At 39.4% G+C, this 17,921-nt stretch overlaps 1 protein-coding gene across 1 annotated transcript in view; it reads left to right on the top strand.

Moving 5' to 3' along the window:
* The window catches only part of PLCXD3 (phosphatidylinositol specific phospholipase C X domain containing 3), a 170,522-nt gene extending 153,070 nt beyond the window's left edge, over positions 1 to 17,452 (top strand). The window contains exon 3 of the mRNA XM_058718519.1: positions 10,577 to 17,452. Within this exon, the coding sequence (XP_058574502.1) occupies positions 10,577 to 10,730 (154 nt within the window). The 3' untranslated portion in view covers positions 10,731 to 17,452. The remainder of the gene's footprint in view (positions 1 to 10,576) is intronic.
* The last annotated feature ends 469 nt before the right edge of the window (positions 17,453 to 17,921 follow it).

Below are 17,921 nucleotides of genomic sequence, written 5' to 3'. Positions count from 1 at the left end.
TACTATGAAAAGACTCTGACTTTGTAAGGTCACTGTCAGGAGGAAGTTATAGAATTAATAGCGTAATGGATATTATTCTCTTGCAGAACGGATGACGAATCATTCCTCTCCTCCTTGCACCTGTAGTTGTCACTGATTAAGGAGCAAAGGCCAAAGAAATCACCCCTGATAATTATGCATGATTACATGGGCCCACAGACACATGAACACATTAGCAGTTGGGATATTATGATCAAATTACATTCTGTGTGCGTTTGTTCTACCTGTTAGCATTTTCTCTAAGGAAGGTGAAATTTCTGAATTTGGCTTTTTAAAAAATTGAACATCTGATTTGGATGCTAAAGCACATTCATCTTTGAAAGAATGTGTCAGGGACATGGAGTTACACAGCGTACTTTACACAAAAGTCTGTGCTGATGTAATAAATGCCTCCCCCCCCCTCCCCATCTTCTGCTGAGCAATTTGGATTGAAAAAGTCTTCCATTAGAGTGACCATGACAAACATTTTCTTTAGAAGTAGGTTTGGATTTTCTGAGCCTGATATATTATTCATGGCATAATGGCATAGAGGAAAATTCTAACAGATGATTAAAGGAAGATTATGTGGTGAGAGTTTCTAAGTAGTCTAATTTTGGTTGCCTTTCTGCTTTGCCAGAGGAAGTAGAGGTACCCATGTGAGTCTGCACCGTGCATGGCACTAAACATAAATGCAGTTTTCCTCTGGCGATCTCCTCCCACCTGCCCTCCAAAAACAAACAAGCAAACAAACAAACAACCCTCAAACTAGCCTAAGACCGACGCTGTTTGCATTTTGGAAATGGAAATGTGGTTTCAATTTCTCCATCTCACTGAGTTTGCCAAAGGCCGCTCTTGATTCCTACTTTGGTTGAAAGAGAAAATCTACTGATCACAGAATTCCTGGCCATCTAAATTGGAGACTTGTAGGTTGGGTTTCCCAAGAAACGCACTCTGAGGTGCTGAGATCTGTATGCAGAAGTTTTGTTCTGGAACTCCCTTGGGATCCATGCCTATGGCAGAGTGGAGGAGACAGGATTAGGCGGAGAGAGGAGCTGGGCTGGGCTGCAGTCTCAACAAAGGTCTCAGCCAAGCCCACAGAAGCTCTGGACTGGGATGAATCTTCAAAATTGTCCCACTTTGAGGCAGGTGCCTCTATATACTCCTCCCCAATGTCAGTCATTAGGCTGTCCTCAGAGAGGGTATGTCACCTTGAGTGAGGTGGCTTTCTTTGCCTGAGGGCAGTTCTTGGACAGAAACTCAGCTCAGAGGTGGCCGCCAACAACACTCAGCCGCTGGGAGAATGAGCCACCCCAGTCTGGAAGGATGGATGTGGGCGCTCTTCATGGCAGTCACTATGCATTTTATACGTAGAGTAACTTTTTCCATCACTTGCCTTAAGGTAACCTAAAACGAGGAAAAATGAAAAATTCAAGGTAGCTAACGTTTATTCGTTGTCTAATGTGTCCTGGGCACTTTAAGCCTTAGCAAACGGTAAAAATGGAAGAGGAGCTAATATTTATGGAGTTCTGATCTTTCAGGCATTATGCTAAATTTTATATACATGTCATTCCATTGAATCTTCACGTTCATTCTCTCTTTTTATTCTGTTTCAAGAGTGAGGAAGATAAAGCTAGAAGAGTTGAAGTGACTTGCCTCAAGTAACACAAGTATAGATGAGAGTGCAGGGTGTGAATTCAGAGTCTGCTCCAAAGTCTTCACTCTTCACCTCTATGCTGTACCACCTATCTATATTATATTGTTTTAGTTTATTCTTGCAAAAACACTATGAGGCATGTACCATTATATGCCCAACTTACAATGGAGAAACTTCACATTGGGGAGGTTCCATAACCTTCCTTGAGGTCACATTTCATTAGTAACTCAAATAAGGCTCTGTCTGATTCTAAAGATTTTGCTTTTTCCTCTGCCCCTATATCGATTGTTGGCAGTCCATTAAAACTCGATAAATACTCACTTAACTTATGAGTCCTTAGAGAGTAGTTTTTATTTAGCCTCACGAATTTATAAGAGTCCATGGAATGTTTCCATTTGAATTAGTGTGTGTCAAGAAAGAGGCCAGCAGCTAGTTCATGAGGCCAGAGGAAGCTTTGGGGACATCTCCATTTGCTTCCATGCAAGACTATTAGAGCAATTAAGCAATGTCTTATTTGCAGCAGTACAGGCAATTCCAGAATTAGTTCCATAATTAAGGCAAAGACCATGTCTGATCCATATCTGTATCTGTCCCAACAACTGCCACATGGTACGTACTCCGTAAACATTTGTTGACAGTACAAGGGAATACATGAATGTGATGGAGACCAGTGGTTACCAGGATTTCACCTTCAAGGACCTTTTACCACATTTTCCCCTCAGAGAGCCTGTCTTCTCTTAATAAATGTTTATTTGATAAGTAATAACTTATCTCCCCATTGTTAAAATTAAATGCATACAGAATTCCACTAGAACTGCCAATAAACAATAGGTACTCAACACTAAAACTGAATTAATACCATGATCCTGCCAGCAGTAAAAAAAAAGTGGCATTTCAGTTAACGTGTGCGACGACAGCTCATGGGTGACTGATTTCTGTGGTGGCTTACATTGCAACCTCTGATTATCCCCCCAAGCAGGGAATCATTGAGAGCCAAGGGATCAACCTGGAGAGTCCTTGAGATGTTTGTTCCCAGCGAAATCAGAAATGTCAAATTTGCTTTCAGGGTCCGTTCAACTGTGGCTCTTTTGTAGCCAATGGAAATCTTTCCGAAGAGCAGAAAGGCAGGACAGATGCCCACAGATAGAAACTGTACTGAATGAAGTCAATTGCTTCTGAACTTTGAGTACCTGAACATTGCCCCGAGTGAGGGGCTATCTGGTGTGGAGGAACAAACTGAGGTGAAAACCCCTGACCCCGCACAGAGGTGTTTGTAATCGTGAGCTGCTACCCTTGAATGAAAACCCGTTGTGTGCCTCCTGGCAATCTAAATCTCAACATCCGGAAGGGTCTCTGTGTTTAGAATTTGCAATGTTTTATTGCTCGCTTGCTCCCTTAAAAAATTAGCAGACAAGAGAGTCCCTGCTCACTGGGAAGCTGACCCCTCACCCTCTGTTCTCCGAGCAGGGTTACGGCTTATGCTGCAACATTGGCTGGGAGCAAATGATGAGCCTGCAGACACAGGACATTTTATGAGCTCTAAACACCATTCTTCTTGTAGTTTCTAGATCTTGTTTTAATTGAAAATGAATTTTTAACGGTTTTGTTCCACGCCACAATAAGAAGCTCCTGTTGCCAGCATCAAAGGAAAGGAATGGCGTCCTTTGCTTTGATTTGACTGCATTGCTTTTTGCTAAACAAACGCAAAAATAAACTAAACAACCTGTCCGGCATGGGAAGGAGGTGAGATAGCTTTCATGTACTCGTGAGGACTTGGAATGTATCCCTTTGAAAACTTAAAGCCACTAGTAAGGGTGATGATGAAGGCAGGTCCGTCCCCTGCCTGATATGCCTGGTATGACAGCAGCTCTTATGTCCTTATCCCATGGCCCCCAAAACATGTCTGCTTTCACGGTTGTGCTGAGTCACGTTTAAACCACCCTGTCCCGAGAGACACCCAGGTGGTTCAGTCGATTAGGCATCTGACTTCAGTTCAGGTCATGATCTCATGGTTCATGAGTTCTAGCCCCACGTCAGGTTCTGTGCTGTCAGCACAGAGCCCAGAGTCTGCTTTGGATTCTGTATCTCCCTCTCTCTCTCTGTTCCTTCCCTGCTCGCACTCTGTCTGTATCTTTCTCAAAAATAAATATTAAAAAAAAATTGAGCAACCCTGGACCTTACATTTGAATCGTACCCTCATAGATATCATCACTTTGTGTGTGGGTGTGTCTACCTCCGAGTGCTATTATTTCTAATTTTACAATTAGGGAAATTTGGGATACAGAGGGTTTGCATAATTTATGCAAGATTATAAATAAAACACATTACTATAGTCAGGACCAGAACTGAAGTTTCTCTCTTAATACCAACCCAGGTTTTGCTTTCCTGTTATTTGTTATTGTTTTCTTTTTTTCTTTGTAACAAATCTCTTTCCCCTACTAGACTGTATGTGCCGGGAGAGCAAGGACTGTGTCTGTTTCTGACCCCCACTGCGTTCTCAGCACACCGTAAGAGGTGCTTCATAAATATTTGTTGAACAGATGTCTTTATGAAGCTACAAATGGAGTTTTAAGCAGAGAATCTAGAAAAGTCAAGGAGAGAGGGCTTTCGTCCTTTCACTGCCAGAGAGGGGAAAATTCAGACCAGCTATGTATGTAGTCATGCCTTTAATTATTTTCTGTTTTACACCTAATGGCTGCAGTAATTTAGTTCTGCAAGTATGTAGTGTAGGTCATAGGAAGGCACGGGAAGGCTTTAGTCTCCTACTTAGGAAAGCTCAAGTCCTCTAAAATCTCTAGAGTTGTTTGTGAGGGCATTTGTCTTATAGATAATTCACGACTTCATTCTTCCTCTGTGTGCAATTCTAGGGGAAAAGGATTTTTTCAAAAATGAGCTATTTTCATCAGGCATAAATCAGATATGCAGCTTCCTGAACAGACACAGGTTTAGCAAGGAATGATAAGCCTTGTATTTTAGGAAGTTATGATTTATGAGATAACCCATCTGTCTACCTGAGGTTATTTTTAAGCTTCTTTCAGGGTTTAAACCTACAGATGCAAAAGCCCTACCTTTTATCACTGTATCCTTTGGTGAATAAAACACCAACCTTTTACGCAAGGGCTTCTCTTTATTTTGTCTTTCTTTTCTTTACCTTTTCAAGTGAAATTTCTAAGCTTTCAGAAACAGCCAGACTGATAGGAAATCACATTTTAAAATATGTCGGACTTGATTTTAATTAGTTGGTCCTGGGTGACTCAGTTGCTCATGGAAAGAAAGACCTGTGATTGTAATTTTAAACTTTGCTGATCAACAAAAATCCATATCTCAGGAGAGGCTGGGTCTGGGACAGGCAGTAATGAGGCTCTGACATTTTCATTTGTAATCTTTATCCCCAAGGCCATCAGAGAGTTTTGTAAAAATTAATGAAATGAATTCGGAGATCCTATTTAATTCAATAAAAGAAACATGTCATTGTTTAATTAAATACATTCAAATAAAATTCACTGAAAGATGCAAGTATTTTATTATCTACGATCATTCATTCATAACTGCAAAAAACCCCCAGTTTCGAGAAGTTAGAGAAGTAACATATATAAAATGCATTTGTGGTAAAAGTATTATGTGTATACACACACACTTGAATATAAATTTGACATGGATTCCTAGTATATTTAAATCTAATTAAATGATAAGCAATTAGAATTAATCATGAACACTAATATGAAATTGATAGTAAATGAAGCTGATTAAGTTTAATTCTGATATACTTTATTCTTATAATGGTCACTACTATCATTATTATTACACAGACTCTCCCAACACTGTATGTGTAAGGCAGGGAAAATCATTGTACAAATTGGTCAAGTTAATTTAAAAAACGCACACACACTTTCATCAACAAAATAACGTGAATTCACAAACTCAAATCTGTGGCAGTAGCCACAGTGAGGAAAACCGAGCAGACTTTTCACGAATTATGTTACTGCATACATCTCTATTCCCAAAGTAATTTAAAAACATAAAACCTGTTCATTTACTCAGTAAATGTTTATTGAGCACTTAGTCTATGCCAGGCACTACCATAAGCATTGGGGATACATCAGTGGGAAAACAAACAGTCCTCCTCCTCAAAGCGATTGCAGTCTAGTCGGGGAGACAGATATTGATCAAATACATAAATATAATTATGATTCTGACTAGCATTTTGAAGCCGTGACATTTAAACTATCACCTGAAAGACGAGTGAGGTGGCCAAGTAAAGGGGCATAAAAGAGAAGACATTCTAATAAAAAACAGGCAAACAACAAAACAGCGTCTACAAAGTTCCCTGAGCAAACTCAGGCTGGTCCAGAAGCAAGACTGAGGACGTGGCTAGAATCCAACCAGGGGAAGAGTGACCGGAGACGCAAGTGGAGAAGCCGCTAGTGGTAGCTGTTTCATAGGCCAGTTAAGGATTTTTACCTTTGTGCTCAGAGCACAAAGAAGTGATTGAAGCATCCTAAGTAGGAGATTGACATGAATTAATAAGTCAAGGTCAGCACACTGAGGGCTGCTGAACTCAGTACTTTCAACTCCTGTCTTTTCCTTTAAATCTGTTCAGAACTGATTCTCAAAGCTGACGCTTCAGAAGACCTCTGGCCGCCATTTCTCTCCCCTCTTGTTGTTCCTTGGAGGGAGGTTATCCGGACTCCTGCAGATGTGCCTGTTTCTGCCCTAAGAAGCCTGCAATCTGTTTGAAGATGCCTTTCCTCGGGAGAGCTCCACAGTCCAGAGAAGGGCTTTGAGGCTTCCTTTGGTTCTGAAACTGCTTGCTCTTTTGCCAACTTAATTAGCATCTGTAGCGGGACAAGCATACTCAGATGTTTGCCACAACCGTGTGCCTAGAAACAAAGCCCTTCCCAGGACATTTCCCTAAAACCCTCATCACCAGTCTTGCCCTTATAGCACCAGGACCTCTCTCCTCCTTTCTGTCTTTGATTGGGTTTGTGGACGTTGGAAACAAATCCCACGGGCTCATTTTTCCATTACGACTGTATTATGGCTAGGTGGCTGTCAGAATTTCCTGCTGCCTTCCTTCCTGGAGATTCTGGAGACTGGAGCAGGGCATTCATTGCACAGGCCGTCCCTCAGTGGATATTCGAGACAGTACCACTGACAAAGAGCCAGACACTCATCTTAGCACTTTATATGCGCGACTCTAATCCTTGCCCATCTCTGGACAGACCCTAGGCTTATGCATGTACTTTCCCTTCTCTTGAAATGCCTTCCTTCTTTATCTAATGAGTCATGACCAAGTTCAGATGCCATCTGTTTTGTGATCTATTCCTTAAATTCTTCTTTAATTTCTCCTAAGTGACATAAATTATTTCATCTAATATGCTCCCATGGAATCCTATGCCCCTGATCATTGTACCATATTATATTGTTACAGTTGGTTTGCATCCATTTTGCTTGTTAGACTTTGTGACATCTGAGACCAAGATTTCTAGTTCAACATTTAAGTTCCACAAGTGTGGTTTTGTTTTTTTTTTCCTTTCAGGTTTCAGGTATTGTGGTAGGTACAGGCAGTATACTGGTGACTATGATATGATTTTTGTTTTTTGAAAAGTGTGCAGGCACTGAAAGAAAGAGGCATGGAAATGAATTATCTCAATGCTGTGCGCAATGCATAGTCACAGAACTATGTTTAAAGGATATAAAGCATAAAGAAAGGAAAGGGTTCTTCACCCAGACTAAAGTGGGAGGGATCAAGATAATGGCTGAGCCAAATCGTAAAGGGCAAATAGAAATTAGTTAAACCAAGAAGAGGTACTGAAGAAGGAATGGTATTTCATAGAAAGGTAAGGCCTGAAAAAATACTGAGGGCATGATGAAACCACAGGGTGTGGTTAGGGAAAGATACAAGCCTCTCAGTATTGCTGGAGAACAAATTAGCACGTAGGAAGTAATAACAGACGAGGCCAAAGAGGGGTGTGTGTGGTGGATGGTGTGAGAGAAGTGTAGACAAATTCATCTACACTGCTGAAGAGCTAGGTGTATCTTGTAGGTGAGAGAAGAGTTTGTGGTTGTTTTTGTAGAGAAATAATGAAAAGAGATTGTCCCGGTTGTAGTGTAGAAAAAGCACAGAAAGGACTGTGGGGACAAGTCTATGGCAACATTTCTCTGAGAGAGATGAAGTTTTGAACTTCAGGGTGCTTCTAGGGAACTGTAGTTAGAACCCTCTTCTCCAGAGGTGTGCAGTACATCTTTGTTGAATGAATGAATGATTTAAAAAACTACAGTTTAACCAGCTTATACCATGAAAATTGTTACACTGGGATAATATTTTATTAGCACCAGAGTAGGTCACTCTATCCAACACTAAATATAATCAAAACTTGGTAATTAGCTGTACATCTTGCATTGTCAATATCAATATTGCGCCCAAAGGGGCAAACCTTGGTTCTCGGGAGGGCAAAAGCAAAATCAACTCTTTTTGTGTATAAAACACAGATATATAATCAGTATATCAACACAGTCTATCATGGAGCAGGAGAGTGAGTAGGAAAAACTATTTGTAAAGGCTCCATAGGGCGGCCATCATGAAAATGGGTTAAGAAATGCCATTCTAAATAATTATAACTTCAGTAGCATTAGCTGGTTTTAATACAGTATATTGAGTCTTTTTGTTTAATCTAATTCTACTTAAAACTGTCTGAGTACTTGAGATCCAACCTGGCATTATTACTTGTTTTGTCTTTGGTATCATATTGTCTTTAGGAAAGTGTATCTGAACAGAAAAATAGAAGTATTCCCACAACTCAGAGAAATGGCATTTTAAATGTAAAATTCTTTTTTTTTTTCACCTGAGGCCTACACGCTATTCCAAAAGGATGTTTCATCGATCCTCAGAGCAATCTATTTTATAGGAAACAGAGCAGAGCACTCTTACATTCTCCTAACATCTCCCTATGGGGATGATAATGAGTTGCTAAATTCAGGCCCAGGAATTTTAATCTTTGAGTGGTAGAAGGCATCTGAAGAGCTGTTTCTGTGGTGGTCATGGTTCTAAGATGGGAATTAGTTGCTGTGACCTTGAACTTCAAGGAATCTAGTGAACCAGCACACAGTTAAGGTCAATACATAATGAGCACTGGCCTCAGGGTCATCCTATTCATGCCACCTCCCACCTCCCAATTCCTCCCAGGAAATGCCCCAGTTCTGATAACTTTTTCCACAGTGTCCACCTTTTCTAAAATGCCAAGATGATTCTGCATTCACAACAGAGAGATATCTTCTGCTCTGGCAAGTCCAGAAGAAAAAGTAATGGAATTCAAACCCGAGTGGCTGCACACACATAGCAAAGGCATCTGCCTTTCTAATCAACTTGAACACACTTCTGTCTGTACTTAGGGATCCAGATTTTTCATTGTAAGGTGCAATTATCTTCTCAGACTGTTGCTGTGAAGACCAAATTTCTCCACCTGCCAGTCTATTCTATGAAGGCATTTAGATCCATGTCATGCTCGTTTAGAAGCAATTGGATCCTCCCCTATCTGTGTCCAATGGGAAAATGTATATGCTGAAAAACATGGATCAGAATTTTTAAGGTCTTATCCACCAGATTAAGGTAGTCCAAGGCAGTCGACCCAGTGTTGCCTGGGATAGTGGAGTTTGCTTAGACCAGATATGCTTTCTGAGATCTGGAGAAATGGGTGTCTATTCCATTCCATACTTCTGCTTCACAAACCGAAAGGGGCGTGGCTTCCTTTTTGCCCTGATTTTCATAATTACATGCTCCTGATTTTCCTTCTACCTCTATACCTACTTCTCTTTTTCTTTTCTTGAATCAAGTTTTCCGCTCAACCCTCACGTGATCTTCAGATTCTCTCTTCTCTTCTCCTTCTGCAAAATCAGGTAATCTTATCCACTCTTGTAGCTCTAACTCTTCTATGATGGCTCTTAACAGCACTTTGTGTCCTGAATATCAGATCTTTTTCCAAGTAGACACGCTACCCCTTTAGGGCCATGGTGGTAACTGAAATGCTTTCCCTAGATATTCACATGACTAACTCCCTTGTCTCCTTTAACTTTGCACAAACATCCCCTTATCCATGAGGCCTATAACCCACCCTATTTTAAGTTGTAATCTATACCACCCCTCTCTACCTGCACATTCCTAATCCTTTTTTGTCTCCATTTTTATAGCTCTTATTCCCTCCTATCAAATGACATAACTTATTTAGGATTGTTATTTATTGTTTGTCCCTCTTTATTAGAATGTAAGCTCCTCACAGGTGAATATTTTTATCTTCTTGGTTCATTCAAGTTTTCCAAGGGCCTCCAATGGTATCTGGAATATAATAGGTGATCATTAACTGCTTAAAGGACGAGCCCTGATTGTATTACGTTAAAATGTTTTTCCGTATCTACCTTCCCACCAGCAAATCATGCATTCTTTGGATGCAGAGGTTTTTTCTGTTGTCTCTATTTACAGTGTCTAGCACATTTTCCGAAAATAACAAGCTCATCATAAATGTTTGTTAGGTGTACGTAGTCATCTCTGACCTCACCACGCATACCTTTGCAGGGTTTGAAATCACACCATGCCGAACTAGAATACGCGTGCAAAAATGTTGTATTCTCAGTGGGAAAACTGCCCTATAAACTCTCACAGCAACTGAGATCTCCAAAGAGAAAGAGTCTAATATGGACCGCTCTAGTGAATGTTTCTCCTGCAGAGTCCCTACAGAGGTTAAAAATCTACCATTGTCCATTTGGCTTTTTTTTTTTTTTTCTCTATTCTGTGTCTATAATTGGGCATTTATTTTAATAAGTTAGAAAACTAAAGTTAAGCCTGGGTGTTGTAAGCTTGAAAAATAGTATCTTGCCTCCTGTGACTTCTCTTTTTCTTTCCTTTCTCAGAGCTCTTCCTGCCATGATGCAGTGGGTCCGCACACAGAAGCCAGGAGAGAGTGGCATCAATATTGTCACTGCTGATTTTGTAGAACTTGGGGATTTCATCAGCACTGTCATAAAGCTCAACTATGTCTTTGATGAGGGAGAAGCCAACACTTGATAGTACCATTTGGAGCATCCACGAGTAAGATAGAGAAGACTCATTGTACTAGGCATATTATCTATAAACACTCTGATCTTCCTATTCCACTGAGTCTCTGAGGGGATTAGGCAGGTAGTGGGTGGGAAAAGGGGGAATCCATTTCTTCAGTGATGATTATCATACTCTGCATTACTATAAATACTTCATTTCCCATTTGATGAGCAAAATCTGCTACTAGTGTTAGGGATAAAAAAAGACCAGTGAATTTTGTTTTTCAGAATTAGTCTTTGTAACGTATAACTCATGAGTGTTTACTTGATTGCGTTTCCGATTTCAGCCTAGGGCTCCTACACTGTTTCCACTAACTGAACCTTTCCGCTCCCTCTTTCGCTCGCTCTTTTTAATCAGCTGCCATATGGGACTCAAAACAATTGAATGCCCAACGTAATGTGTATTACATCGTTGTACTGAAATTTGTTTTTGTGAAGACTTGGTATAATATAATATTCTATAGTTGTCTGCAATTGGTCGATCATTGCTAACTTTTGGTCATAGAAAATATGCATCAAATCAGTTTCCCTGCATCAGTAATATTGGAGGCCATAATCAGTAATTTTTGTGTTATATGAATATAACAGTGTTTCACAGTGTTTCTATTTAAGGCAGCTATAAATATAGAGTAAAAACTTTTTTGAAAGAATGATTAGTGCCAACCCTATAGTGGAAAATGGAGGAGGGAGAAGAGATGGATGCCATTTTAATTCAGGAATCTCTTAAGTAATATTGCCCTGCAAATCCTCAGTAAGTAAAAAATTATGACAGACGTGTTAAAATCAGGAAGCTCTGAAAAGAACTCTTACAAAATCTCCCCTATTAATTCTCTTGATTAAGAAAAAGGAAGGAAAATGAAGAAGAAAGAAATGAAACATTGTGCAAGCTTTCCTACCAAATTGGCATCTCCGAACATGTAATTCTAAATCTCAAATTTTGAGGAACGTATTTCGAGCAGCTTCAGTTCAAATTTTTACTCGAAGTTGAGGAAAGTCGAGAAAAGAGGAAGGGTTGCAGAAAGAATTAAAAAGTTTTTGAAACCATGTATAGTGTAAAATCTTAAAGATCCATGAAATGTTTTTAGGAGATGCTTAAATACATGGGGTGTGGGCAGACACACTGAAAATTAACACTGACTCATCACTTCTGGGTTCTATCCTACCCCAGAATCGAGCCTGGGGGAGAGGCAAAAGTTTCACAGAAACTTTCTGTGTCTCAACATTTGATATAGTCCACATCTACAGAGAAGGAAAATGATAACTCCGCTTTGAGCCTTGCTCCCTCCTTGGTGTCTTTGTGATATTTGACAACTCTAAAATATTCCAAAAGAGCACAATAACCCTTACCTGTGTGCCTCACAGGAATGAGGCATTTCTAAAAATCTATAAATTGCTGAAATTCTTATAATTATGAATTGGTTTAACTTCGTGTTTAGAAATAATTGCACCTCAAGAGTTTCCCGGGGAAATGCGTTCCACGCAAAGTAGGGCCATAGGAAAATAGAAAAATAAAAGCATGTCTGCAGTTTTTAATTAATTTAAACATAGGACATACGGTTTGATCTCTTACACCTAGGTAAGGGGGTTGATCCCAAGATTGTGTCAAGATTTTGAGTAATTAAGAGCTAGTTATAAGGTTATAAATACTCACTGTCAGAAAATAGTATTTTTTAGCAGCTGCAGGGAGGAAAGAGAAAATTTTCACCCTGAAGAGAATGTTTATGAAGAATGTGTAGTTGTGCTTGGGAGAGCTGCAGCAGTATGCAGACGTGCAACGCTTCCACATTCCAGTTGTGTGTCTGTCGTGCCACCCCCCGTATGCCAACACGTACCCACTCCTGCCGGCAGACAGATACAAATGCACACAGACACACGCAGACACGGGTATAATCACAGTTCTCCTTTTCCAGGGAAAATATTGGTAATATTTAATCACTTAATTTTGAGACTGAAACCCTTAGCAAGGTATGAAAAGAGTGGTTAAGACCTTTGAAAGTAGAGTAGCTGATTATCTTCAAATATGTTTGTAAAAATATTCTGGCTTGGGACTTAATTATTCACAAATATAGTTTTCTTTCCACCTTCCCTCCTCTTGCAGTTTATTGTCTTTTTATCTCTTTCACCTGCTCTTAATGTGCAGTTGAATATGAATCCTTTTTAAAGGACTACGGATTATTGAAATTTACATCCTGTCAATTTGCTTTGTGAGCAGATCTTCTCTCTGACAATTCATTACTCATCCCTTGGGAGGATCTTTAGCCAAGCACACTTGCAATGACACAAGGATTTAACTTATAAATATGGCAGAAAATAAATCTTTCAACATATTAATGAGGAATGAATAAAATATAGGGGTAACTATGTTGTATTTTCTTGAACTTAGATGCTTTCTTATAATGTTTGCTTAGGATTAGCTTTACCATATTTGTCATTTGGGTGCTGGAAAAAACAAACATGCTGAAGCATTAGACTAATTGTGCAGGTTTTTTTTTTTTTTTTTTTTTTTTTTTTACTGGAGAAAGCTTTTTATTGCTATTAATGATATGCATGCAGAAACCTTGTTGGACAAAAGGTACTTTCAAGTCAATGTTATGGTTTCCATGTGGACATACAGTCCCCACGTAGCAGGCACCAAGAATAAACGGACTTGCCTTCATTTCTAAAGGCGGGAGCAGGTAGAAGTGGACCATGGGTCCTCCAGCTGGAGGGAGAGTCACCAGGAGGGAGTCCTTGGAAAGGGGAACAGAGACAAGGTGCCTTTGGCTGTCTTCTGCCTACTGGCTCTGCCCTGAGGCGGATGTAGGGAGCAGGCTGTGGGCCTTAAATGGAGTGGGGGTGAGGACTAGTATTATGCAATCAGAGCTTACCCTCAGCCTCTGCTCCTTTGTCTTCGCAGGGCATTGTCTTTCCAGAGAGCCAGGAGCACAAGGGCTACAAATAGGCCCCAGGATGTAGGCGATATATCTTGGTGCACTTTTTGTTTGGCTTTTTCTTAAAACTTTATGTCACAAGGCCTACAAGGCAAAAACAGAAACAAAATCCAACCACTACCCAATCTGCAGCAGGAAATCAAAGGAGTGGGTGGCATGAGGGAAGATATGCAAAGAATATCTTTTTTTTCGTTTGCTTTCCTGTCTGTAATTTTGAAGGACCGAAACGGCGAATACTTTGCCATTATCATTTATGTCTCCCTTATTACCACACATTCATACGAGTGCAGAGAATGAGGAGGCATCTTTGAAAAGCCTTAGGATATTTTGTATGATGACCTCAATATTCACTTTCAGCCATACTGGGAAAACTCACTTTTCATAGAGCACCACCCAGCAGTGAATGTACTAGAGCATTAAGTGTTTGGCATGTATGTGCCTGTGTGTGTACACGCATAGAAACACACACACACACATACACACACACGGGATGCACATCTCACACGCATTATTCAAGTTACAACTGCACTCTCTAATCACCCAACCTGATTCTATTGCCATTTTAACTCTTAAAATCAGTATTTCCTTATGTTAATGGGCATAAACATAACTCAGATATTTACATATTCAAGAGGAGAAAAAAATCACTAGAAAACCAGTGAAAAATGAGACCATCATAAATAAGAAATGACGAGCAGTGATAGTCTAAATACATTGTCAATTACGCTTCAAGCTGGAGAATTGAAGATGGACTTGAATCAAAGTTACAAACAAACATCTTGACTTAAAGCTGTTTTCAGTTCTTTGAGGTCCTAACGTGTTTTAGCCAGAGTCACCTGTTCAGGTTCTCCCCTGTTAGCATTCCAGACTGGAAAGTTGGAGGTCTCAGGAAATGCATGTTCTCGTGAGTTTCCAGTTCTATAGTTCTACAGATGCGATGATGCAACCTCCTAACCTTTGGTTGCTCATCCAAATGAGAGCTTCATAGGTAGAGTGCTTGACTTTTGAATCACTAACAGAAAATAATGCACAGTGTCCCTCAGGATATGCTAAACAAGGTTTTTACAAGTATTTTATTTGACAGCATTTTAGTCTTTTCGACTAGATTACAGTGACACAATGGTGTAGAGGCTATATTTGGCATAACTTATTGGTGGCTCCTGTGTTATATACAGTTTTAAATAATGCTCTAAATCGTTTGTTTTCCCAATGACATCAATAAAATGTTCTGTAGAATTTGTAAAATGTATTGATTGAGTCTGTTAAAAATTGTGCAGTTTTTATTTCATTTGTGGTACGATTTTATAGGTATTAGTTCTAAATGTATATTTGTATGAGTCAAAAGTATGTGCTTGTATGTGGTTTGTGTGTTAATATATTGTATCTTATCAAAAATCAAACTTATCCTAAAGAAAAAGGGCACATTATGACCAGCCTTAACTCATTGCCATTTTTTGTTGTAATTTGGGATAAAAATTTGAAGAGAAATTATGTTTTTGTCTAAAATGGCCTTTGTAAAAAAATCATGTAAGGAATGTGCTTTAGAAATTATCTGAGCTCCCCCAAGCAAATAGTTCAGCTTATGGAGTACCGGAAACCTCTCAAAAGTTTCAAATGTCAATGTATTTATTCACTTCATTATCATGCAAAAAAGTTAGATTCACATTTGTTTCCATCAGCAACAGAACCAGTGCACTTCAGAAGTTGTTCTTCCAAACACGGAACCATTCCGCTTATGAGGATAAGTCTTCCGTGAAAGATGATTTCTTCAGACATTTGCTTTTTAAACATTGGAATTCTCAGTCAAGATGACTGCTGAGGCTCTGTGAGAGTCACTAGAGACCCATCAACATTGGGTGGTTCCAACACGGTTCCCTTCTCAAAACACAGGTGTACGACATCCTTTTACACCTTTGTTATCTGCCTGCGTGTAGACCAGCAATAGAAAATGCAGGACTAATTCAAGGATCTGCGTGAGTTGTCATGCTCAGAGCAAAAACTTTGTAATCTTCCTTGACCCTGGTATCTGGGTGTGGAATATTAATCAGTCTTATTGCCTCTCTTTCTCCATCCTCAGTTATTTCTTTTCCATATTTAGTCTTGCCAGATGAAACACAGGACACGCAGTGAAATTCACATTTCAGATAAACAGTATTTTTTAGTATGAGAATTTCCAAAACATTTCATGAGACATACCAAAAACTTTTCATTGTTTATCTGAAATTCAAATTTGATGGGATGTCTCCTTTTTTTTTCTTTTTTTTCTCCTAATCTGGCAACCCTATCCATCCTGCCTCTCTCTTTTTCAGTTGGGCTACCTATAAAGGGTGAGATCCAACCTCCCTCCGAACCCCTATGTTAAGGTATCTTATGGAAATCTATAGTCCTAATACCCTTCCTGAAGGAAAATGTTGGTCCATGCCAAGTTCCATGAATGCTTTACAAAGGACCAACTCAAATATAGGTGGCATAATCAAGTAGCTCTATAAGATTAATGCCACCACATTCAAAATTTCCCTTCACCATCCTGTTTCGAGATCTAAACTCTCCCCCACTAATCCCTTAAGTAATATTCCCCAGTAACTAGGACATCCAAAAACACACCACACCTTAAAAATGCCCCTTGAGGGGCACCTGGATGGCTCAGTTGGTTAAGTGTCCCACTTCAGCCCAGGTCATGATCTCATGGTTTGTGGTTTCCAGCCCCACATCCAGGCTCTGTGCTGACAGCTCAGAGCCTGGAGCCTGCTTTAGATCCTATGTCTCCCTCTCCCTCTGCCCATCCCCCACTCAAGCTCTGTGTCTCTCACATGTAAAAATTAATTAATTAATTAAATTTTTAAAAATGCCCCTGGAAAGTGGTAGCACCTTCCAACTCGATACCAGGACCTCTTTTAAAATTCAGTTTCTTTTTCTTCAGAGAGGTAACGAACTAATCCATTACTCCCCTCATTACCACCCTACCACAAATTATTTTTATCAGTTTAGAGCTAATCATCTATGAAATTATAGAAAATCTGACATAGAAAGAACTCTTTTGATTGCTAAAAAGAGAGAGAGAAAAAAAGTCTGGGATATAGACACAGTGTCCTCAGGAGACTGGGTTGGGATTGGGCAGGTGATAGAATATGGACCTTGACAATGAACCAGTACCCCGCAGGGAGACTTGCCAAAGCAAATTATAACAACCAGTAGTTTTTTTGGAGGAAATGAGAACTCAAGACATCCCAGAGTAAGAATAATGAAATCTAAGGCCAGTTTCTAGAACAGTTTGCAGAGAATAGAACTATGTTGGAATTCCTAAAATAGAATTTTCAAATACTCTTGTATCCCACAGTGAATCCGTGACACGATCTAAACGTGGTTGGTGTTTGGGAACAGTTTTGGTACCTACCTCCTCTCTTAACATTCCTATGAATGACAAGAAAATCCAAATTTCTTAATGTAACATTTCCATCTTATGGTCCCTGCTTGTACACATTTGCATTGATTTGCTTCATTTCTAAAGGATGAGAATTTGCAGAGCTGGTGACATTTCCTTCACTAGACACCAGAAATTCACCAGAGGGAGACAGATCTGTGCCTTCTCTTTTTAGGATCTGGTCACTGATACTTTAATAAATGTGGTATAAAGAAAATACATACCTACCACTGTTCTGTTTAGCAAATGTGAATCTTTTGGATAAGATTGTTGTTCTTAATGTAAAAAAAAGTTTCTTTGTATCCAGTGAAATGCCTAATAAAGTGCTGGTACCAGTTATCTTTTTTTTTTTTTTAATTTCATAGTCATCAGTGTTGCATTATAAGTCCAAAAGTAGATCTCTTAAGTAGAACATGACTCAGAGCATGAGAAAATATAATTTTTTTTAAAAAAATATGAATCATCATGTAAGGATTTCCTCTGTGAAAGGATATGTTCTCCACCAATAAAGGCAATGCCATGAGTACTGCCATTGCATCAAAGTTAGGTATCTCCAAATCTATTACTCTCAGCCTCTGATATTACCACAAAGAAGACCAATATCACTGCAACAAAATTATATTAATTTAGTATTATTATTATAAGATACCATTTTGAGGTTAAAAGCTTAGGGTAAATGAAATCTACTTTTGCTGAACCTTCACTATGCCCAATGTGTGAAACACTATTTCAAAAGGGAAATGCCTTTGTATTTCACCATACAAACCTTATGTATTGGAGTTCAAATCAGCCTTAAAACAAAATTTAA

The sequence above is a fragment of the Neofelis nebulosa genome, chromosome 1, assembly GCF_028018385.1.
Source record: "Neofelis nebulosa isolate mNeoNeb1 chromosome 1, mNeoNeb1.pri, whole genome shotgun sequence".
NCBI classification, from domain to species: domain Eukaryota; kingdom Metazoa; phylum Chordata; class Mammalia; order Carnivora; family Felidae; genus Neofelis; species Neofelis nebulosa.
The sequence above is the reverse complement of the archived record's forward strand: the minus strand, read 5'-3'. Positions and strand labels throughout refer to the sequence as shown.